This window comes from Pongo abelii, chromosome 6 (genome assembly GCF_028885655.2).
Source record: "Pongo abelii isolate AG06213 chromosome 6, NHGRI_mPonAbe1-v2.0_pri, whole genome shotgun sequence".
Classification (NCBI taxonomy): domain Eukaryota; kingdom Metazoa; phylum Chordata; class Mammalia; order Primates; family Hominidae; genus Pongo; species Pongo abelii.
This window is the reverse complement of record NC_071991.2, coordinates 44,388,865-44,413,388: the sequence shown is the minus strand read 5'-3', so window position 1 is coordinate 44,413,388 and position 24,524 is coordinate 44,388,865. Positions and strand designations below refer to the sequence as shown.

Genomic DNA, 24,524 nt, shown 5'->3' with positions numbered 1-24,524 from the left:
TTCTCATTTCATCTACTATTTCTCCTTCAGTGATGTTCCTTAGCACAAACCCAAAGTCCTGTAATACCAGCTACATACGAAGTCACAACACAGAGGGAAGCCCCTGCCCTGCTTCCCGTTGACCCTCTGGAAGTGGGGAACTGGGTCCTTTTCTTCTTCATCCATGGCTTGATTAGTTGACATTATAAAATACCTGCTCTCTGCTCACAGCCGCCTGACCCAATGGAGAACAGAGATGCTATTTCAGAAGAAAGAGCGACCAACAAAAAGGATAAGCAGAAACTAAAAAATAGTAGGACCTCTTTTTGTAATATTGTTTTTGGTTAAAAAAAAGATTTTGCCTGTGCACGATAGAATATTGGAACTTAGATGCTATCCTATCTCAGTAAATGGAGAAGAGCACTCTTAGGACATGAGCATAATAAATGTTAAAAAAACAAAAACATGAAGTAACTTTTTCTGACTAACTGTATGCCAATAACTTTCTAAATCCTCATGACGGAAAGACAATATGATACATCTCCTGTCCCCCAAAAGGGCTCTCAGTCTAATAGAAAAGGTAAATTTATAGCAAATACTTTAAAAGTTGTATAATAAAGTATACTCAAGATTCTGAGCTAACAGAGTGGGGATTTATAAACTGGTCTTTGTGTGTGTCTGTGTGTCTTTGTGTTTGTGTGTGTAGATGTGTATGATACCCACACACGGGGTCAGGGGGATGGGTGGGAGACTTGTTAATTTCGTACAAAAATCTTATGATATGGGTGTCAGTATCTCTGTTTATAGATTAGAAATTTGAGACTCAGAGTGGCTGTGTGATTTGACCACATCATCTAGTACGTGGTTACTTGACATTCTTACCCAAATCTTTCGGACTGTAAAGTCCAAAGCTCTTTTATTTCACCCCACTGCTTCCTGTCTCCCTAACCCTGTGTCCTAGAATGATAGGAAAGAACAAACATGAAAACAGGAGAGAGTATTTGTTTTCATGAGCACTCTATTGTGGCATAATTGTATTGCACAGCTTTACTTTCAGTGATTCTGTTTTTTTTTCAGCATTATTTACGTGTAACAAGAAACCATTTAGCTTTCAACATAGACTCCTGATTTGATTTATGCTTAATAACACCCTTTCTTCCTAAGCTTGGCTGTGTATGGATGGTTATGGGTTTTGGATATAAAATGCATCCTGAACAGGAATAAAGATTACCACGTGACATTTGTTTTTCCTGCCACCAGCTGTTTAGATTTAGTTTTACAATTCAACAAATTCAACATTTGATGGTTTTCACTCATCAAAGAACTAAATCAGCAGTTTCCCTACAAATTGGCAAAAGCTAGTCCTTTCATGATCTGAAATCCCGTGCTTGGATTGGATCTGGATAACCATAGAGGGGAAGAAGGGATCCATGTTTAGATCTTACTTTTTGAAATCAGTAAGGTAATGCCACAGACTTCTTAGATCAGATTCTGCCTGCAGATGTCCATCTCTCCTGAGATATAAGAGCAGTTCCATCTCAAAAGCCTGGGTAGGGTTTGACAAAGGTAGCTAGAAGGCCACTGAGTTAAGATTCCCTTGATCATGGACAGGCTTCTGTCTTTTCTCATAGGACATAGCTAGAAGGCTAGAAGACTACTGAGTTGATATTCCCCTGATCATGAAAAGGCTCCTATCTTTTCTTCTAGGAAAATAGAGATTTACCTCATTGCTACATGGATTTGAACTTTTACTTTTGATAATCCAGGGTCATCCCCAACTTGATTTTTGAAGTTACTGAGTTCTTTCTTTGGACTCTGATCTTAATCCCTGCAGATGCTCCTAAGCCAGAGCCCTTTCTAACTCTTCTCCTGGAATGCTAGCTCCCCAGGAGCAGGACCTCATTTTCCACAGGATCTCCAGGGCCTGGAAATGGTGCTTTATACATACTGTGTCCACCGTAAATATGAGTGGGATGCATTTGGCACAGGTGGACCCTCAGAATGACCCATTCTTGTCTGACATTGTCTCCCTCATGGGATGGAAGTCCTGATTCTTTCCTGCCCTGTGTCAGCATCACTCTGAAGCCTTGATAAGCTCCCGTGCTGGCCTTTTGCTGGAAAGTAAGAATGACGGCCTTAGACAGTGGGCCTGGCATGTGGTGTATAACTAGTAAATGCCAAACCTGCTTCTCTGAATCTTCTGCCTCTGAGTCTCCTTAGGTGGTCTGTGATTGCCATGGGTGGTGGTGTTCAGGCATCTGTTCCTCTGTACTTTATTTATTCATTTTTATTTTTTAGTCCATTTTCATCATCTGTACTTTATTTTCCATTTCCTAGTCACTCAACATGAAGACATACTAGATAGACATGAAAAAGGAATATGGAGTTACCCCACCAGTTTCTTTCTTCTGACTTTCTGGTCGTTCTATGCCTGAGCAAGAAGAAAAAGAATGTTATGTATCTGTTTCCATACAGATAGTGTAAAACCATGTTCATTCATTCATTCGTTCAAAAAAGATTTGAATGTCAAGTATATGTCAGTCACACAAGTAGTTGAAAATATGATTTATTTTTCACTGCATCTTCAAAATAGAGATTTAAAGTCTTCCATTTAGAATTTTTAAGCAAAAGAGACTAGTATACAAGTTCACTTGAAATTGAAGTGCATGAGTATTCTTTTTTTAAAATTAAATTAAATTAAATTAAATTATTATTATACTTTAAGTTTTAGGGTACATGTGCACAATGTGCAGGTTAGTTACATATGTATACATGTGCCATGCTGGTGTGCTGCACCCATTAACTCGTCATTTAGCATTAGGTATATCTCCTAATGCTATCCCTCCCCCCTCCCCCAACCCCACAACAGTCCCCAGAGTGTGATGTTCCCCTTCCTGTGTCCATGTGTTCTCATTGTTCAATTCCCACCTATGAGTGAGAACAATGCATGAGTATTCTTAGGTGTCACTAGTGTTGCCTAAATTTAGTGACCTGTACATTTCATAAGACTGGATACAGACTCTATTATAAAGAGGTTTTTTCTTTAGCTAATTAAAAATAAAAGTCAAGCCATGTTGGTTCATCTTGAGCTTCTAGTGGTGCCACATTCATTATGCACATATTTATGAGAACACAATATGTGCAAGGCAGTATCCCTAGGAGGATAGCTTCGAAAACTATGACAGAGAGAGAGAAGAGAATCGACTGATTTATAAGAGATTCATCACATAGCATAAGATAACTGTATTATAAAATTGGCTAGAGGAGGAATTGTGTATATCTTACTCATTCTTTTTATCACCTAGTGAAGATGCTCAGTAACTTTGCCTCTGAGTTTCTGTACAGACACTTTTAAATAATATTGAAACCAAAAGTGTCTATATTGTTTTCTCTTTTAAATCTATTGAATACTTAGTATTGAGGATCAAAAGAACATTTCTCCTTCATGTTTTAAGTAAAATAAACATTCAGTGATATGTCCTGTATGCCAAAACACATTTCTTTGCAGAAAGATGGGCTTACACTGAAATGGGCTGACTTGACTCAGGATTTTGAACATATTAAAGTTTGTTCACAATGAACTGACATGTAGACAAACATTTATATGAAGTCTCTTGTCAGTCAGTGCATATGTCAAATCACCTGCACTTTTAGCCAGGAAAGCAATACCTTTTAGCAGGTGCTTGGTACAAAATCAAGCAATCAGGACTTATCTTTGAAAATTATAACCAAAGAGCCAGTCCTCACCTGGCCAGAAAGTTGTTTATGCTATGAATCTCAAGCAAAACCCACCAATTCCAAAGATTTAAAGGCTCATAAAGGTACAGTTTAGGAGATCTGTGAAAGGTTCATGTCCTATGTGAGGAATACAATGTGTGTGATTTTCTACATATCTTCTGGTTTTGCATAAATATACATGCATATATATTTAAAAGTTAGCACTGAATCAAATATTTATCAGACCTTTGCATTACCTATAATACTTGCATCGTAATATTATTTTTAGTTCTTTATTAGAGCAAATATATCATTTTATGCGATGATATGCTTGTTTTACCTTCTTCTGTCCATCATGATAAATATGAAATTTTATCTATGAAAATATAGGGATCTTCATGCTAACTTGAGGAAATGAAAAGAATCACTCTTATTCTGATTCTTGCCTCTATAGTCAAAATGGCAGAGTGAGGACACATGGAATACAAAGCAGGGAGTGCCTCTCCATCTACCTGGAACACAGAGAGTTGGAGGAAAAAAAGACTTAAAGAATAGAGTTTCACTTATAAAGCAGAATTTAAAATAAAAATTTCTGCTGAACAAAAACACAGTGAAAAAACACATGGCGAGCTGGCGCTGAAGTTCCTGGGGCACTGAGACGGGAAAGAGGGAGCTAATCTAACCCCTGTCGTCCAAACCCCATGAGGCACTAAATGCAACCCACCGCAATGCGTCTCAAGGGCTACTGCTCTGTATGATGTCAAGGGCTGTGGCAGAAATGATGTGGCCCAGAGAGGAATCAGCTACTTGCTCATTCCAGTGGATTTTCCAGTGGTGCCTCCATGTGATCCCACAGGAACTGACTATGATTTCCTCCTGGCAAGATCCCAGACTTCTACTATAAGACCTGGTTCTGCACTGTAGACTGTGGTGTCAGGGCTGAGGCAATTGTGAAACTATCCACTACAGGTAGGCAAGTTTAGAAAGAGATAAAAACAATGAAGCAAAACAAAATTTCCTAGGCAAGAAGAGCTTACAAGCCCAAATTTTAAAACGTGAGGGAATTTAAGGCAGATAGCCAGTGCACCCAACAAATGGGAAGCATTAACACCTAAGGAAATAGACATTATCATGCATTGCTCAAGTTATTTGAAAATTATTTTATAAATCTTTGAAAAGATAAAAAAGGAATGAGTATCCAAATTAAGTAGTAAAAAGAGATTGTCAAGAAAAATCAAATTTTTTGAAATTAATATGAATGAATACAGCCAATAACTCATTACAAATCTTGTAAATAAAATTTTCATACAGTTTAAATGTTCGAAAAAGACTCTAATTAGGAGAATAAATAATAGATCGAACACAGTTGAAGTGACAGTTAATGAAAATGGGACTGAGGCTGGGTACAGTGGCTCACCCCTGCAATCCCAGCACTTTGGGAGGCCGAGGCAGGTGGATCACTTAAGGCCAAGAGTTCAAGATCAGCCTGGCCAACATGGTAAAACCCTGTCCCTACTAAAAATACAAAAATTAGCTGGGCATGGTGGCCAGTGCCTGTAGTCCCAGCTACTTGGGAGGCTAAATCATGAGACTCACTCGAACCCAGGAGGCAAATGTTGCAGTCAGCCAAGATCGCACCACTGCACTCCAGCCTGGGTGACAGAGCAAGACTCTGTCTCCAAAAAAGAAAAAAACAAAAAACAAAACAAAACAAAAACACATAGGGATTGAGTCAATTACATAAAATATTGCAGAAAGAAAGAGTTGGATATACTATGAAAGAGAAGAGCATCAGGGGATGAACTGAGACATGAAATACAGGAATTTCAGAAGAGTGAAGAAAAGACTATATACAACAGATGACAACAGCTAAGAATTTTCTAGAACTAAAGAAAGTCATGAGTTATCAGCCAGAAAAAACATTGAATGCTAATCAAATTAAATTAACACAAAATAGCAATAAGAATCTCTATATAAACACATTGTACTGAAGCTCCAAATAAGGGAATATTTTGAAACATTTATTTCTTTCAGTCCTGTTGTTGCCAGAACAGAATCTGTCTGCATTGTTGTCTCTTCTTCTGCCACTGAGATCTTCTATTAATCTGTTTTTATTGCCAGTATTTATTAAATGAAGGGGCAAGTTATCAAAATAGCCAAAAGATGAATTTTGTTTTCTCCCAATGTGTGAATGTTAATCACCATTGTGCAGATACTCAGGTATCACTGGATGATTCAAGACTGTTGATTCCTTCCTACCTTAACTTTGGATTTAAGTTACTGTGGACTTAATTGACCTAAATATTCCACAGCCATATTGTCTCCAGGATTCCCTGGAGTTGGCTTGTGAATTTTTGGCTTAATCTATTCTATGGGATACGTGGAGCACAGATATTCAGCCGATATATACCTATGTGATGTACTGGCCAGCATTCACCATGACTGGTTGGTATTCCAAATCTCTATCGCTGCATAACAAACTACCCCCACATTTTGGACACAAAATGATAACACTTATTTTGCTTATGAATCTGACATTTGGGGAGGGCCGGATGAGGCCAGCTTGTCTCTGTTTCACATGGCATCGGCTGAGGTGGCTCTAAAGCTGGACGCTGGAATTAGCTAAAGGCTCCCTCACATGACTAGTGGTTGATGCTGGCTGTTGACTGGGTCTTCAGCTGAGGCTGTGGCCAGAACCCCCTTGACCTCTACATGTGGCTGCTTGGATTTCTCGGAGTATGGAGGCTGGCTTCCAGGGAGAGGTGGGGAGGGAGTCAGGTGGAAGCTGTATTGCCTCTGTCTGAGCTTGGAATTTACCCAGTGCCGCTTCTACCTCATTCTATTCATTAGGAATGTGTCACTAAGGTAGGCCCACGGTCAAGGGAAGGGAAATTCTTTGATGTAAAGGAATGACAAAGAATTTTTAGACATTAAAAGCACTATAGTCCTTATACAAGGTGCCTAGAATAGGCAAATTCTTAAAGACACAGTAAACTAGAGGCTGCCAGGAACTAGGGCAGGGTGCATGGGGAGCTTGTGTTTTATGGGTACAGAGTTTCTATTTGGGATGATGAAAAAGTTCTGGTAGTGAAGAGTGGTGATGGTTATATAACATTGTGAATGTATTTTGTACACTTAAAATGCTTAAAAGGATACATTTTATGTTATATATAAAGTTTACCACAATTTAAAAAGCCATATTGTCTGCATCCATTCTAATTAATCATGCCTGACTATTTTTGTCTTAAAATTTTTTAAATGGTCCTTTTGGATACATGTATGTCCCCAAAATATTCAGAAAGATATCCCTAACCCCTCCTTTCCTGGCAAGGATTTCACAAAGGCAGAAGGAAATATTACTAGTGAAAGGAGTGGTGACTTTTGCTGTGTGCTCCTGGGGCTAAAAGATCTAGAAAAGTTTGGGAATAAGCTATTACCAATTTTATTTCATGAGCAACCCAAAAGGGGAGCTACTTTTAATATGCGGGGATGACTGATGAAGCTCATGTTTCCCGTTTATGTTTGATGAACTCATAATTTTGTTTCCCTCCAGGGAAAACTCACTAAAATATCTAAAAGGGAAATCATAATGGAGATTTTCAACTTCTCAATTCAGCTTCATCTTTCTGTTTGCTGGGAATGGGAAAAGCCAGATATCCTTATGGCTCACAGAGTTACACTGGGACTTGGTGAGAATGTGCTAAGACTGACCACCTAGTGAATAGAAGGTCCTTTGGTGTCTTGCCACACAAGGCAGCCTCCCCTGAAACATTGAAATCTAATATCTTGCAAGGAGAGGTATGGCTGAGGCATAGGAACCAGAATCTCTAAAGGCAGAAAGAAGTGTTTGATAGGAAATGGGGAGGACCCCTTGACCCCAGACACCAGGGTAGTTCCTTGAGTTAAAACATCTTTTTGATATTTGTTGTTAATTCTTTAACATCAGACCCTAGTCAGCAAACTACCAGAACACATGGCTCTCTAGACTGAGAAAATTGGCTATCCCCACTTCAGTGTGATGGTCCTCTAGTAGGAACACCACAGCTTAGTCTCTCCATGTTTTGCTTCTAACTGAGAACCTGGAGAGATGCTGTCATGTATTTACCTCTCTTGTTTCTTAGTTTTATAAAAGTGTTCATACTCACACATTAACTAATTGGTTATTATGCTAACAGCATGAAATGTGCTTCTTTGAGATTATAATATGGTGATTGGAAGATTTTTTAGTACGAAAGGTTTAGAAGGCATAATGTTTCTATACAATCAGCCAATGTGGAAGGAAAGCTTTGGGCTCAGTAACACAGTGTTTCTTCTAATGACTTGTACAGAGTATTTGTAAGTACTTGATTACATTGTTATCTGTCCTGATACTGCTTGAAATTTTTAGAAGAGGCTATGGGTATGTATTTGAGCATATGTGGTGCATTTTATCTGAACTACTTATGATTTCAGCTAATTTGCCACAAAAGAGCTCCTGTCAGTCCCTGTTTCTGTAGCTTACCTCTCTTGAACAGTAAGTTGCTTTTAGAGTGCAGGGTTACTAGCCACTGCCTTCAAATATCCGGCACTTGTTTTGGTGGCAGGTTTGTAATCACAGTGCCTTGGCTGTGAGGTGTGTTGTAAAACATAGGCAATTAATTACTACTAGTTAAGTGAATTCGAGTGGTTTATTTTTTAAAAAATTGAGCAGATTCAAGCTTTTTGCTTTAATAATATTACTCTCATTTGCATTCTGAAATGCTTCCTTGATGAAAGAGAGTAGGTGAAGCTCTGGCTGGATCACTCTCATGAGAGTGTAGTCTGCAGGCAGAGGTCATCTATCCTGTGCATATTAAAGAATTCTAGTTAATCTCAGCACTTTACATGGCTTGTATCTGCTTTTGAAAAAATCTGAAGATAGAAATGACCGAACACATGTTCCAAGGTGATAAAAGCTTGATTAGAGTGCTGCCAGAAACATTCTGACTTTTCTGCTTAGTATGAGAAGACCCAGTACCCAAGAATAATATGAATTTGTCCTTTCTGCCATTGGGGATTTGCTCAATCCTTGTGTGCAAAGTGCTATAGGGGCCAGTAAGGGAGGAAAGGAGCAGGGTGTATATTAGGAAAATGATGTAGTAGGGATGCAATGCCTGTGATGTCAGATTGCCTTCTGGAGGTGTGATGGGGATAAACAGGTCATGACTGGGTGAAAGAGAGGGAATAATAGGCTACTTCAGACATGATTAGGCGGGACATGTGCTGGAAGACAAAGGCATTAGAAAGGCTTGAAATCCAAAGAAAGAAATTTAAGAAGAACCTATCCAGTACCTCTAATCTAATTATTCTACCTGGCCCTGCTGAAATCATAGAAACCAAAGAAAACTGATTGGATAACATTTTATTTAAATAGAAATCTCACACTATTGAGATTGAATTGAGTGAACAGTGGGATGACTTGAAGTTTAGGGGATGAAGTTGATTACTCAGCAAATAGTTTTCTGTGGCATCTTGTGCAGAATGCAGAATTTATATCATTTGGTCAGGTTCCCCTTTTGTCCCCTTGTATGCTATACTGTCTGTTTATAGCCCAAATTTTACTTATTAGTACTCCTTGTAGGTCTGTCTCCCAGGCTAGATCGTAAACTGTGATGGCAGGACCACATCTGCCTAATTTACCACTACATTCCCAGTATAGCGCCCAGCAAACAAATCAGTGCTAATTAAATATTGGCAAAAGAAGAAGTATAACACAGAAGAAATACCACAATATCTCACAGCAGATGAACTTGGGTTTAAATTCCAGTTCTATTACCAGATAAGAATTGACTTATCAAATATCTAACTTGAGACGGTCACATCAATTACTATGATTTTCAATTTATTTGCTTGTAAAAGAAAGGTAATAATATACGCTTTTTCAGATTTTTTGTTTTGTTTTTTGTTTTGTTTTGTTTTTTTGTTCTTTTTTTTGAGAAGGAGTCACGCTCTTGTCACCCAGTCTGGAGTGCAGTGGCGGGATCTTGGCTCACTGCAACCTCCACTTCGCAGGTTCAAGCAATTCTCCTGCCTCACCCTCCTGAGTAGCTGGGATTACAGGATTACCATGCTGTCTAATTTTTGTGTTTTTTTTCAGTAGAGACGGAGTTTCGCCACATTGGCCTGTCTGTTCTCAAACTCCTGACCTCAGGTGATCCACCCACCTCAGCCTCCCAAAGTGCTGGGATTACAGGCGTGAGCCACTGTGTTTGGCCTGCTTTTTCAGAATGTTGTAAGAATTAAACTCACTGTCTGTAAAGGATGTCATTCAGTTTCCGGTTCTTAGTCGATACTCAATAAATGCTTTTTATTATTTATAGTAATAATTTTCAAGTCGTCTTTCTCTGTCTCTTGCTTGATTGGTTAGAGAAGACTAATGCAATTAGAAAACTATGAAGATTCAGCATCATGATGTTTGAATAGTATGCAAGAAAGTGTAAACTATCCTTAAGGCACTTGCTAGAACTCATTTCAGAAAGATATAAAACAATGCTTGCACCTTCTTAATGAATCCTTCCCTCAAACTTCTGGTGGCCGCCTTTTCCTATTAAACCCAGCAAGTCAGAAAAATTAAACAATGAAACTAAAAAAGTTAAATCTAACCATGGGAAGTGAAATAAATATTTACACATGGCTTCCATAAGCATGATATATGTTTATACCTTTAGTATGTTTTGATTTGTGTATCTTACCACCTCAAGATGTAAGCATTTAGCAGCTGGAAACCTTATCCTGGATATATTTTGTATTGTACTTTATTGTATCTAATAACTGTCAGAGTCCACCAATAAATATACTAGACTTAGTGTAGATACATGCATGGCTAATTCAACAAGCATTCTTATCTAAAATTTTGTGTTTTTACTTGGCTGCTGTATTGGTAGACTTGAAGACTCAGCCACAGCTGTCCTGAGAGGCTATCTATAAAAGTGCAGGTGTTCAGCATTAGCAAATATTTCTTATTATATGGATTGACTTTTGGCAGCTAGTAACGATGTTTCCTGAGATTGAAAAATGATTTTCTACCTTAAACAGTGGTTTCACATTACTGGAATGCTGAATTAAAAAACACATACACACACACACACCCCCCACAAAATTCTTCTCATCAAGTAGTACCAAAACTGTTTTTGTTAGTTGTATACATTTCATGATTTGTATATTTTATAGTAGAATGCAAGCCTTTCTTTTTAACTGTTGTGGTTAGGTTTAGGTCCTTTGCCAAATGAAGCAGACTATGAAGAATTAGGAAGCGTAATGCATCCTGGGGTTGTGTTCCTGGTAAAGGGGACTTGGACCTGGCTGGAAGCCAAGGAAGGACCTGGGGCTGGAGATATTTTCAAGACTTTAAAACTTTCAGGACATTTTGGTGTTCTACTATTGGAGACTTGTTTGCATCATGAGATATTTACAAATAGCCTTTTATCCCTGTTTACAAGAAGTTCAAATACCCTTTGTGATATCTCTCTTCCCGTTCTTAACCTTGAAGTCACAAGTGGGCAGAGCCTGAGGACCTTGTTTTAAATGATTCATGGGAAGTTGAGAAATCCCTCCCTCTGCAGTCCCTTCATTTCCTGTATACACACCAAATAATAAAACCAAAGGATAAGACATTTGGCTTGGTATCTGTTAATTTGTACATTAAATCTAGAAATTATAGTTTTTCTGTATTCTATAAAGCAAAAGACTAGAAATTGAAAGTAAAGGGCAGAGACATTTTCCTTTTGGAACATTATCAAAAAAATATGAAGATCATTTGCAGTGGGTTAATGAAGCTTGCATTTACTGCCCGAGCTCTTCACTGCTTGCCTGAGAGTTTGCCAAGTCAACAGAGAAATTAGTTTGGCTAAATAAATAAATGACAAGAGGGTGCTCTTGGGTGCGGTGGGGTCGGATAATTGAATCTAACTTAAGTATGGCTGGTTCTGTTACCCTAATAATTTTCCTTACTTTGGCAACACATTGCTGATGTTTTGGAATCTTTACAAGGCAGGTAAGCCTTGGGATCAAGGAAAACCAAACAAACCAATGTCAATTATTTGAGCTAAGCTCTACTTTAACACACTTGAGTTATGGCCCATGGCAGGAAAATTCAAAAATGTTCCATGTGTAAAGGTTTCCCCTTTATCATCTTACCTTCTCTGTCCTTCAGGTCTTCGCAGGAGAGTGCATTTCAGGTTTTTGTTCAACTTATGAAAGGCTCAGTTTCAAAGGCTTGGGTTTTCACATCCATGTCAATATCACAGATTGAAATGTGACACGGGTACCTGGCTGCATACTTTCTTTAAACCTGAGCCAGTTATACCACAAAACGTTAGGGGAGGCACTCTTTCATCTCACACTTTAAAGTGAGGTTTGTTGATGTAACCCAATTTCCAGTCTGCAGAGGTCACTCTGTAATGTAGTGCGATGATGATAAACCCATCAATCCTGTTTGATGTTTGAATTTCCCTTCCCGTGGTCTTTACCTCCACTTTGTTTTGTAAAGTAAGTTTGGTAATAGTGATATTCTGGCTTGCCAATGGGTGATGATCTGAATCCCCCTGACACTTACTGGCTTTTTAAACCATGCACATGCTTTTGTAGAGATTATGCTGTGGATATAATTATGAAGGGGATAATAGAAATAAATGTTTTTATATGCTTTTGATAATGTTCTTGGGAAGAATAAGTGATCAAATGCAGAGATACTAAACCTTGGTTCCTGGGCCTTCTGTGACCTCCGAAAGTAGTGAAAGTTCTTCTGTATTCTGTAAAGTGTTTGGCAGTTGGTATGAAATGGGTTGGTGGTCTCAGCAGTCTCTGTATGATGGTGGGTGTGTGGGCATGAACTGAGGGTAAGGAGAAGGAAGGGAATGGACAAGAACCAGTATTAGCTGGAGGAAGGGCCATGATATAACTCCTGTGACATGCTCAGTCACACAGAACCTTAAGTAGAAGGCTGCACTATATTTACTGGTCCCTGTCCTAAGTTAAGAGGCAGAATCAGGGATGAACAAGGGACTAAAGCCTGTTATTTGGAATATTGGAAGGTAAGAGTCAGTTGAGAACCAGGCCAGTGAAATACAGGTTGAAACATATTAAAGTGCCAGTATTTGGCCATTTATGATTTACAAAAACGTGATTCAGTGTTTTCATTTCATTGGATTTCATGTGATTCCACCTGATTCTGCATGCAGTAGCCAAATTGGTTTTTTTCTGTTTGTTTAGAAACACCCCCCTCACCACCTCCTTGCTCATGGAAAGCCAGGGTTATAGTGAGGGCAATATGGTCGAATTAGCTGCCCATTGTGACAAATGGTTGTTTTTGTTGACTGGTCCCTTCTGGCAAGGGGCGGCAAAAAAACAAAAACAAAACCAGAGAAAGACACCTTATTCAAATTATTGTGTTGGAGGTGATTGGAAGCTCCATTAGCTCATCACTTTTCCTCCAGTTAAACCATTTGGATTATAATTACTTGCCACTTTGCAAAGATCTGTATTACTGGCAGTGGCACAACTCTTTTTAGTGATATTTTTCAGTGTGAACTTCCTGGCTAGGTACAGCCTCCTCTAAGACCTATGGGCATTAGAAGATGAGGTATATTGCAAGATAAGAAGAAATTAGACTGGTGTTAATAATATAAGTCCCTTTCAAGTGACTTGAAACTCTCTGTGTTGATTTTAAGACCTTGTCAAGATGAGCCAAACCATGATGGATCCTAGTACAGTACCTCCACCATTAATTCAGCTGTGCAATTTGGGCAGTCACATAAGTTCTCTGTTTAACATTTTTCCAGTGCAGTAGAACCATTTCAGAGGTCTGGAAACTATAGTGTGAAGTGCCTGGTTCCTCTGAGTTGCTTTTGGATGGTGCTGGGGAGGAGAGGGGAATCCTCTTGGTTGAGCCTGGACTTCCCACACCTCTTACGTTTTTGTCCCATTCAACAAGAACAGCTCTGTCTTTTGTTTTATATTTGAAGAAAGAGTTCAATGCTAAAAGGCAAACATTTGAAAACAAGTGGATCAAAAAAATCTCTAGGACTTCTACTAGCTCATTTGAATTTTTCTTCTCTAAATATCAGAATGTACAATCTGACGATATATGCCAGTATAATGGAAGGAGGCTAATTTTCTTCCTTTCTAGGCATCCCCACTGAGGCCCGTAAAATGGAAACATCTGTCCTTCTGGAAATACTAGGAAGGGAGGAAGCTTTCACCCTTCCTGCCAGCCCCCTCCCAAAGGAAAGGGGGGACTTATCTGATTGCCTAACTGGGGAGAGTAGCTGACTTTCTGTGGCTCAGCCCCCTGGGGCTTTCTTTCTGTCAGCCCAGTTTGCCTGCGGGCAGGACATGTTCTTCTTTCCCCTTGTGCTAATCTTACTGGGCAAGCTGTGCGTCTGCCTCCGGAAAGCCTGTCATTTGGGATGGGTGCGGGAAGGTAGGAAGTCTGATTGTGACCTCAGATACTAGCCACATTCTCTGGTCCAGCTTTACCAGTAATAAAGAGGATAGATTGATCCCTAACTGACTCCTACATCAGCTTCTATGTAAGTTCTGAAACTATAGGAGGTGGGAAAGATGGCGGAGGTTTCCTGGGAGAAATTCCGACAAATAAATCCTTATTCCTTGGCAGTTCATTATTGATTTCCCCCATATAGCGAACACCCTGTCTCCTGATCTTGATCTGTCTTAAAGTGCCTTCCATGTCCAGATTAAGGTGCTGTCCCCTTGAGTGTTCTCTCTCCTTACTACCTCTCTGGTTCTGGACTGTGCCCACAGCTACCCTCAGTCACTGCTTTCTGGATTATGGAGCCACTCACTACTGATCATGCTTTTGCTTTTCCTCACATTGCCTCTGCATTTCAGCTTTGATTCACAACCCTGTGGGCCACCATGGGTGGATCTATGTTTCAGAAGAAAGATGTCAATTTTTAAAACTTTCTACAGCTGTGTTTGTTGAGCCCAAGAAACCATGCAGGGTGTTCAGCCCAGGTTAATGAGCAGTCGGCTCACCCACAGGCACTCTCTGCTCAGGGATGCTAAACCCTTTCATCTCTGGATGTCATCACTCTTAGAACTGTCAGGCAGTTGCCAGCTATTAGGGAGCCATGCTATTAGGGAGTTTGGCAGCTCCTGGAATTCCGTGTGCAGGAGGAAGCTCCTGTCATTCCTCGTCTCCTCATTTCCTTTGTGGGCAGACCTTGTGTGATGCTTGCCGTCACCGAAACTTGCCCTCCTCAGACTGGCTTATGGGGTCTACACAAGTTGCTTTGTGAGCCCAGCCTCCTCTCCGCACCTGGGTCCATGGGCAAGGCAGATCTTGCACCTTCCCTCAACTGCACTGTGGCTGTGTTTCTGTGTCAGCTGTTCTCCAGTGCTTACAGCATGATACATTTCAACATGCTTCCCCTGCTGGTCCCTTCTTCCTGTCCACTGCAGGCCTTTTAATCTCATGAGTCAACATCGCTCTGTAGAGCAGGTGCTGCTGTTCTGTACCCCCATCTGCTATCTCCTGCTCCTTTTCCTCTGTTAGTCAGCACCTACCTGGCGGGGAGAGACACTGAACTGCTCGTGGCTGTTACATGGGCTGCATCTTAACTCCACGCCTTCCGTCCTTTTGGCTGCTCTGCCTAAAATGTCCCCATCGCTCTTAGGGAGTTGGACAAGAGTATCAGAGCCCCATTGTTCTAGAGAGCAAGTGAGAGGACAGTCCTAGAAGAACACCAGAGCCTGGTGCTGTGGGCCGTGGCTCTTTTCTGTCTCCCAGGCTGGAATGTGGTGTGGGAGGGCCTACCATGTACAAAGGGCCAGGGACTAAGTGGACATGAAATAAATGTATCAGGGCTTGCCTCTCTTGTATACTCCTCAGTTCACACCACATGAGCAATATCTATTCAATTGCTTGCAAAGAAGGCCGTCTATTCCAAGATTTTTCCTACCCTACTTCCCTGAAGCACTGTGGATTCATCCTCCTCAGAAAGACACTACCTTTCTGCTAATACTCATTTAAATACAAGCTCACGGTAGACCACAGACACCTGGTCCAGTATAGACTGGATTCAGATTGGAGGAGGCAGACCTTTGGTATAGAAGCCTGGTAGGGAATCTCTAGGTCATATCAGTCTCGATATCAAACACCTGGGATCCAGTGGGATCCGAGGGTAGATCTGGGTCTACTGCACAGTGAAGAGGAACAGGTGGGAGGTCAGCCTCTCTGCCAATCAAGCTGGGGTTCAAGCCCAGGCTCTATTCACAGTGGGAACTGTCTCACAAGGCAGTTCCAGTTACAACTTCCACATTTTCATCCTTAGCTTAGACCCCATGTCTCAGTTCCAGACATGGATATCTAACTGCCTCTTTTCATCTCCATTGGGATACTGGATGCGCAGGTATTTCAGTTAACCACATTTTCAAGACTGAACTCTAGTCCCCCTTTTCATCTTCACCACTACCAGACACCCTCAACAAGATTTTCTTAAGTCTATGCTTATCTCAATGAATGACCTCACCAGCCAGCCATTTGCTCAAGCAAAAATCCTAGCAATGGCCCTTAGTTCCTTCTTCTTCCCCACATATAATATAACTCTATTATGGCTTTCCTAACATAAAGCTCAAATGCCTCCAATTCTCTGTGACCGCACTAGTTCAAGGCCCCATTATGCTTCACTTGGAACTCCTCATAGCCTCCTTATTAGTCTTTCCATTTCTACCCTTTTCTATCTATTATCTATTTCCTATCTGTTTTTCAGAAAGCAGCCACTTTTATAAAAATGTAATTTAAATAGCTGGGTTTTTTTCTTTGTTTAAAACCCATCAATGCCTTCTCAGTGAAATTAAAACAAAATCAAAATGCAGTTCTTCCTGTGTCCTACAAGACCAAGTGCTGCAGGGTCTGGTCTCTGTTTAGCTAACTCATATCTTTCCTCCCTTCTTTGTACCACTCACTGGCTTCATTTCTATCATTTTTACTGGTCTAGTGTTTTCCTGTTCAGGACCTTCACACCTGCAGAATTTATTTCCTCTCCCGGGCCAGTCTTCCCTACTCTTTGCACGGCAGGTTACTTTCATCCTTGAAGTTTTTAATTTATTGTCACCTCCACAAACAGGCCTTCCCCGACTACCCAATCTAACCAGGTCACCTGTTCTTCTTGTTCTTTGTCTTTGTACCATATCGTTTTTCTTCTTGGTGTTTATCGCAGTGTATCATTCTGTATTTGTTTAGTGCTTTAATTCACTAAACTTGAGGAGGCAGGTGCAATTTTGTTCAGCATCTAGTAAGTACAGGGCCTCCCACTCAATGAATATCTGTTGCATGAATGAATCAGGGTGAGCAGAATGCTGCTGCTGATTCAGAAATCAGGCACACCTGCCAGCAGAATTAGTGTAGTGGGCAAATCCCAGACCCCTGTGCTCTGAACACACTGGCTAGAGTTCAGCGAAGCTGGGCTGGGTACACCTGAGTGTCACAGGCCTTCAGCACATGCAGCTTGACAGGGCAAAGCAGGAACAGATAATATCAGGGCCCTCAGCACCTGTGGCCATTTTTTACTGGGGGCTGGACAAGTAACTGAAAGTCTCTAACATTAAATCACTATTATATCAAGGCACTTGAAGGATATCAAAGAATATCGGGAAATATATCAAACTTACCATTGTATTTGGTAAGGGAGAGACAAACACAAATATCTAAGGGGTCACTTTCATACTACTATGCCTTGTTTGTCATTGAAGTCATCCTACTGCATTTCAGGAGAATGTACTCAATCAGAATACATTAGGTTGGTGCAAAAGTACTACTGATACTATCAGATACTCCATAGGAAATTGCTGGTCAAATTATCGGTGAAAAGCAGTTGACTTATTATTCTTATTGAATATATGAGCAAAAACCTTTCTAAAATGAGTTCTGAGACAAGCCCTATCATATATCCAGCTTTAAAGTTAGAACACTGAGACACATAGAAGTTAGGCCCCTCAGCCAGGTGCAGTGGCTCACGCATGTACTCCCAGCAGTTTGGGAGGCCAAGGTAGGTGGATCACCTGAGGTCAGGAGTTTGAGACCAGCCTGGCTAACATGGTGAAACCCTGTCTCTACTTAAACTACAAAAATTAGCCAGGCATGGGGGTGGGCACCTGTAAAATCCCAGCTACTCGGGAGGCTGAGGCAGGAGGCTGAGGCATGAGGCTTCTCGCTTGAGCCCAGGAGGTGGAGGTTGCAGTGAGCAGAGACTGAGCCACTGCACTCCAGAAAAAAAAAAGTTAGACCACTTGCCCAAGTTCACATAGCCACCAAGTAGGAGATCCTAACTGTAAACCCAGTCATTGGTGTATAATCTTCATTATTACATTATGAGTAAACCCAAAGCTATCCTACATCCCATACATTCCTTGAACATTGATTCAGTCCCTTCAAAAAGCACAGATGCATATTCACAACTATCAGAAGATGGGTATAAAAAATATACTTTACTTTTACTGCTGTAATGCAAAGACTACAAAAGTCTAGAAAAGCGTTCTAACTGTAATAAAATATTTAAAGTATAGAATATTATGAAGATGAAACTAAAAATCACCTCTTGTCCTACCAACAATGTCAATGATGATTAATATTTCAGTGTACTTTCCCTAAGATTTTTCTGTATATATACACATACATATATTATTAGCAGTCATTATATCTTTTTGCATATTTAAGCATCTACTTATATTTTAATAATTTTAGTTTACATCACATCACTGATATTTTTATATATTAGTCTTCCGCAAAGTTTTAGTAGATTTTAAATATTTGATTATATAGATGCATGCTAATTTGCCTGTTTCCTTTTTGTCATATATTTAAATTGCTTCCAATTGTTTTCAGGTATATACCTTCTGAACATGGTACATAGTTGTGGGTTGAATTGTGTGTTCCCCAAAAGATACGTTGAAGTCCTAACCCCTGGCACCTGTATCTGGTACCTGTGAATGTGAGCTCACTTGGAAATAGAGTGTTTGCAGATGTAACTGAGTTTACACAAGGTCATAGTTGATTAGGGTTGGCCCTAAATCCCATGACTGGTGTCCTTACAAGGAAACATAGCCACACACACTGTGTGGAAGATGGCTCTGTGAAAGTGAAGGCAGGAATCGAAGTGTTATTGCTACTTTATTTCATTTCAGCTACAAGTATGCCAAGGATGGCCTGCAACTACCAGGGGCTAGAAAGAGACCAGGTGGGATTTTTCTTCAGAGCCTTCAGAGGGAGCACTGGCCTCCCAACACCTTGATTTTGGACTTCTAGAACTGTGGGAGGATACATTTTTGTGTTTTAAGCCAGCTAGTTTGAGGCAATTTGTTACAGTAGCTCTAGGAAACTAATATAATGAGAATATTTTGTTCTTTGAACAAATTTATGAAACTTTTTTCTTAAAAACTTAAGAGAGCTATTCTTATTTGTTATCATTACTAATATAATTGGTCTAAAACTTCTTTCACTAATTTATTTTTTTTATATGGTTACTTATGTTTCCTTTTTTGAGCTTTTTCTTTGCTTATATTTTCTCTGGTGTTTTGAAATCTGTATGTTTTATTACCTTTCCATTTTTCAAAATAATTTTTTCCTATGTTTTTTAATTGTCAGAATTGAGATTCAAACAGCAGTATTTGAGATGCCTGTGCTTGAGATCAGAAGTCAAGCAAATTTAATTTTTTTCTTCTTTGCCACTTTTTACCTCTTACAATGTAATAACAGTATGTCACATTTACTTTACTGATGCCCCCGTGATAGTCTCTACATGTCACACCTCTGCTTTACAGATGAGAGGAGGGGAAGCATTGAGAGATTATGTAACTTGCCCTAAGTTACTAGATAACCTTTGCATAGCCACTGCTTCTGTGATCTCTAGCACTATGCTATCAGGCCTTCTAAATAAATTCTGGGGTGGTAGACCTAATGATTTAGGATATTTTATATTAATTATATCTTCTATTTTCAGATTTCTTTTGGACATTTTATTTTGTTATTAAAGATTGATTGATTGTTGGTTTAATTGGTTGAATAGCTGATTTCTAAATCTGTGTAGTACATAGAGACATAATAATGGTATTAATATGTATATGAGGCTCTTGCTTAAACTAAAGGTGTCTTCCTTTCCAAGACCAAGAGTAATTTTCAGTTATTCAAAAATTGTCCATATGGTAGAAATTTCAGAATGCCAAGAGACGGAGAGATCAAAGAGTCACTTGCTATTTTCTTACTCTTAACTTTATTCATTATTAACCTGTAATATATTGGTTATTTATTGCTGCATAACAAATTATCCCAAAATGTAATGTCTTAAAACAAACATTTATTATCTCCTAGTTTTTGTGTCAGGAACCTGAGCATGGCTTAGTTGGATGCCTCTGCCTAAGGCCTTTCAGAAGACTGCAGTTGACATGCTGGCCTAGGCTGCATTCCCATCTGAAGGTTCAAATGGGGGGAATTTGAAATCAAGGTTCATTTCCTCATAAGATGTTGGACTAAGGGACTCAGTTCTGCACAGGCTCTTGGATGGAGGCCTCTCTCAGTTCTTTGCCACGTGGGTATCTCAGTTTTGCAGGTGACAACATGAGAGCAGGAGTCCTCAGGGCAAGGAAGAGAAAAAGAGAGGGCTGAGACAGAAGCCAATCATCTTGGAAGTGACATTCTGCTACCTCTACCATATTCTATTCATTAGGAGGGGATAACTAAATTCAATCTGTGCTCAAAGAGAGGGATTACACAGTAGTGTATACCAGGACATGCAGACTATTGGAGGCCATCTTAGAGGCCTGAAACATGTTGGTTTCAGCTCTCTGCTCATGAGATAACATTTTAAAATGTAACTTCTAAGCAGGTTTGAATAATCTGAGATCATTTAGAGGAATCCGACACTAAAGGTTTGGTCCGCTCCCTGTGTATATGTTTTGTAGGGTGTGTTTTACCTCCTCATATAATCTCTTGGGCAGAAATAACTGGCAGTGATCCCATGGACATGTTTTAGCCAACTTTCAGCAATAAATCAGATACTCCTCCATTTTCATTTGGTATTTAATGTTGCAAAGGATATTGCTAAGAATAATCAAAATTTGTTGTCTCATATTGCAGAATTTGATGACTTTTTCACTCAACTTTGTACTTTTTAATTTTAATTTTAATTTTAAGTTCTAGGGTACATGTGCAGGATGTGCAGGTTTGTTGCATAGGTAAATGTGTGCCATGGTGATTTGCTGCATCTGTCAACCCAACACCTAGGTATTAAGCCAGCATGCATTAGCTATTTTTCCTAATGTTGTCCCTCCTCCTACCCTAACCCTCAATAGGCAGCAGTGTGTGTTGTTCCCCTCCCTGTGTCCATGTGTTCTTATTGCTCAGTTTCCACTTATAAGCAAGAACATATGTTGTTTGATTTTCTCTTCCTGCATTAGTTTGCTGAGGATAATGGCTTCCAGCTCCATCCATGTCCCTGCAAAGGACATGATCTCATTCCTTTTTATGGCTGCATAGTATTTCACGGTGTATATGTACCACATTTTCTTTATCCAGTCTATCATTGATGGGCATTTGGGTTGATTTCATGTCTTTGCTATTGTGAATAGTGCTGCAATGAAAATATGTGTGCATGTAGTCCCATTCCTACCAACAGTGCAAAAGCATTCCTATCTCTCTGCACGTCACCAGCATCTGTTGTTTCTTGACTTCTTAATAATCACCATTCCAACTGGTGTGAAATTGTATTTCATTGTGGTTTTGATTTGCATTTCTCTAATGATCAGTGATGTTAATCTTTTTTTTCATGTTTCTTGGCCACATGAATGTCGTCTTTTGAGAAGTGTCTGTTCATGTCCTTTGCCCACTTCTTAATGGTTTTTTTTTCTTGTGAATTTGTTTAAATTCCTTGTAGATTCTGGATATTAGACCTTTGTCAGATGGATAGATTGCAAAAACTTTGTACTTTTTAAAGGTTATCATCATGTGCCTAGGCATGCATTTTTTTCACTGGTTTTCCTGTGAACCACTAAGCTGTGAACCATTGAAACTGCTTACACATGACTTTCTTCATCTCATAGAATTTTTAAAAATTTTTTATCTTTGATTGTTGCTACTTTCTTTAATTTCATTCTTTTCTTCAGAAACATCATTCAGCCTCAACTTGGTTTTATGGGTTTTATCATCTGTAGCTCTCATTTCCTTCTTCCTGCTTAGTTCTTTCCTTTGTGTTCTAAGGAAACTTCTGTGCTTACCACCACATTTTTGTTTGAGTTTATGCATCATTGATTCTGCCCTTCCTTCAATGCATATTTTAATTCTAATAATGGGGTTTTAATGCCATTGCAATTATTTTTTCATTTTGTCATCACCCATTTTATTTCATCCTTGTATCTTTTTACCTCCACCTGTTCTTTCCTTAAGATTATTTGATCCCATCCTAGATCCTTGACTTTTTGTCCTCATTGAAGAAACCAGATGTTTTCATGAAATTTCTACTCAGTCCTGAAGTAAATGAATGTTATGAAGTCTTTTATTCTTCCCTATTTTCTGGATGCTATTTGTTATTCCTTTTTCTGCAAATCATTTTCTCCATGTTGGTTTTCCTTTTACTTATCTTCAAACAAGTGTTCAGTTTCAGTATTTTTCAGTAAATAAGGAAGCTAAACTGTCCTTTATACCCTGAAGTTGAATTACTTTCTTAGTTGTGCATGCGGAGGGCAGATTCATTTATTCACCCATTTTCTAGCAGGCATAGATTATAGTGCACCTCTATTCTATCAAGAGAACAACTTGCTCCTGCCCTGCCTTCTTATTTCTCTGGTTTGATGAACTGATTGAATACATGAAAAAATACATTTGTGATATCAAGGTTATGTCTATCTCCATCTTCAAAGCTGTACTGTTGTACCTCTAGGATCTCCCCCCACCTTCATGTTTACTAGTCAATGGCTTTCTGGTTTTTGGTCTGTGTCTGCAAATAGAATGGTACAGAGACAGATGCATCTCAGCCTAGCTCCAATTATCTAATAGCTATTGCACATTTTCCTAAATTCAGACATAGTCTGTTGATACTAGTTTTAGGTTTATTTTAGTATTTTTTCTGTCTTCATGGATATTTGAACAAGAAGTTGGGGGAATTGCACTGGTGGTTTCCACCAAACATTATGTTGAAAGAAAAATCTGTATTGCTATAATAATACTTTCCCTCTCCGATCTGTTTGCTACAGTGCTGCCTAAAGATCTTTGTAAAGGGCATAGATCATGTCCCCTCCATCTTAAAGCACCTTAATGTCCTTCTTATCCAAACTCCCTTCTTGTGGAATATTTGATCTTCAGAACCTCATGTCTGTTTCATTCTGGAGATCTGCCTCTTTCCTCACACTCTGTTCTAACTCTCCAGGCTTTGCCCACTGGCTTTTCCCTTACGTATTATATCCTTTCCTCCCAGTTTGTCTTGAAAATGCCTGTTCACTTTTTAGGACTCAGCCTCAGCTTCATCTCTACCGTGAAGAGGAGACTTAATGATTTCATCTTTGTATCTCTGTTGGGCACCATACATAAGTTAGTATCAGCACCTCTCTCTCCTTATTACTTTTACTTGGCCATGGCTGGGCAAAGGAAGTTTCTAGTTTACCTCTGATTCCCCAGATCCTGGTCTAGCGCCTGGCATATATTAAGTGCATTTTAAAATGGTGGACTATTCAAAGAACACTTGGATGTGTAACCACATTTCTTTTTTCTTCTAGTAAAATAAAAAAGGGTTGAATATGGGATTAGTTCTTTTCTTTAGTTCTTCTTATCTCTTAAGGATTTAATATTTTTCTTCTAGTAAAATAAAAAAGGGTTGAATATGGGATTAGTTCTTTTCTTTAGTTCTTCTTATCTCTTAAGGATTTAATACCCAATTCTTCAGCTTATTATTTTTTTTCCGAAATAAAAATTTCTTGTCCTTTGAAAATTTATAACATGCATTATGACTTTATTGTCCATTACCTCTACTCTGTGACAGTTGTATACATCAACCTATCAGGAAAAATGGCTTAGTAAGCTAGCTGACTCTTGAATGGACATTCCCAGGTGTATTTAAAAAGCTGAATTCAATGACCCCATCTCCTTTTCCCTCCCTTTCAGTTTCTTCTCTCCTGTCTTCTGGAATTGTTCTGATTGCCTGGGAGCTGCCTGGTCAGCTGGAGGAGGTCCTAATCCTCACCCAGATAGGCTGTGAGTCTCTGAGGGAACCACTTGGACCTTTGGGTGTCTTATTTTTAATCCCTGAAAAACATTTTGACTTGGTTCATTGTGTTGTTTCACATGAAATCCATCTATTAAGTAGCAGAAAAATAGTATTGTTTTTCTCTTCTTGAAAGCTAAATTTAGTTTCTGTGGAAATGATTTTGTTGCCGCTAACAGTATTGCGGACTCCTGTGTGACACAGTAGCAAGTACATATCAGCTGTTAAGAAACAAAGATCTTGCTTTCCTACTGGAGACATATGGTTAAAACCACAACAACAACAATTAAAAAAAAAGGATACCAAAAGGATATTTTGCGTACATAGAAAGAAGTCAAGAGAATTAGTTTTAAGTAATATATCACTTACTTTCCCATAAGGTATCAATATCTCACAAACACTGAATAGCATTGATCCAATTTTTAAAATTTTGATGTTAAATTAAGATGCTAGTTACTTTAGCAACAGGGAGATGGATAGAGTACATTAGAGAGTGAGAACTAGTCTTTTGCTGTTGTCACTTATGAGAATGAAAAGGATAAGAAGAGCTCAGGCAAAAAAAAAAAAAAAATTCATTTCTAATTGCAGTGCAACCCACAAGCT

General features: G+C 39.2%; 1 protein-coding gene across 18 annotated transcripts in view; it reads left to right on the top strand.

The window, feature by feature from the left end:
• SUGCT (succinyl-CoA:glutarate-CoA transferase) overlaps positions 1–24,524 on the top strand; it is a 735,129-nt gene that overhangs the window by 495,957 nt on the left and 214,648 nt on the right. Inside the window, exon 13 of one of the 18 annotated variants that reach the window (XM_054560563.2) lies at positions 211–566. The exons of the other annotated variants lie outside the window; for them this stretch is intronic. Coding sequence (XP_054416538.1) covers positions 211–327 — 117 coding nt within the window. The 3' untranslated portion in view covers positions 328–566. Of the gene's footprint in view, positions 1–210; positions 567–24,524 lie in introns of those variants that run through there. 18 annotated transcript variants of the gene reach the window in all.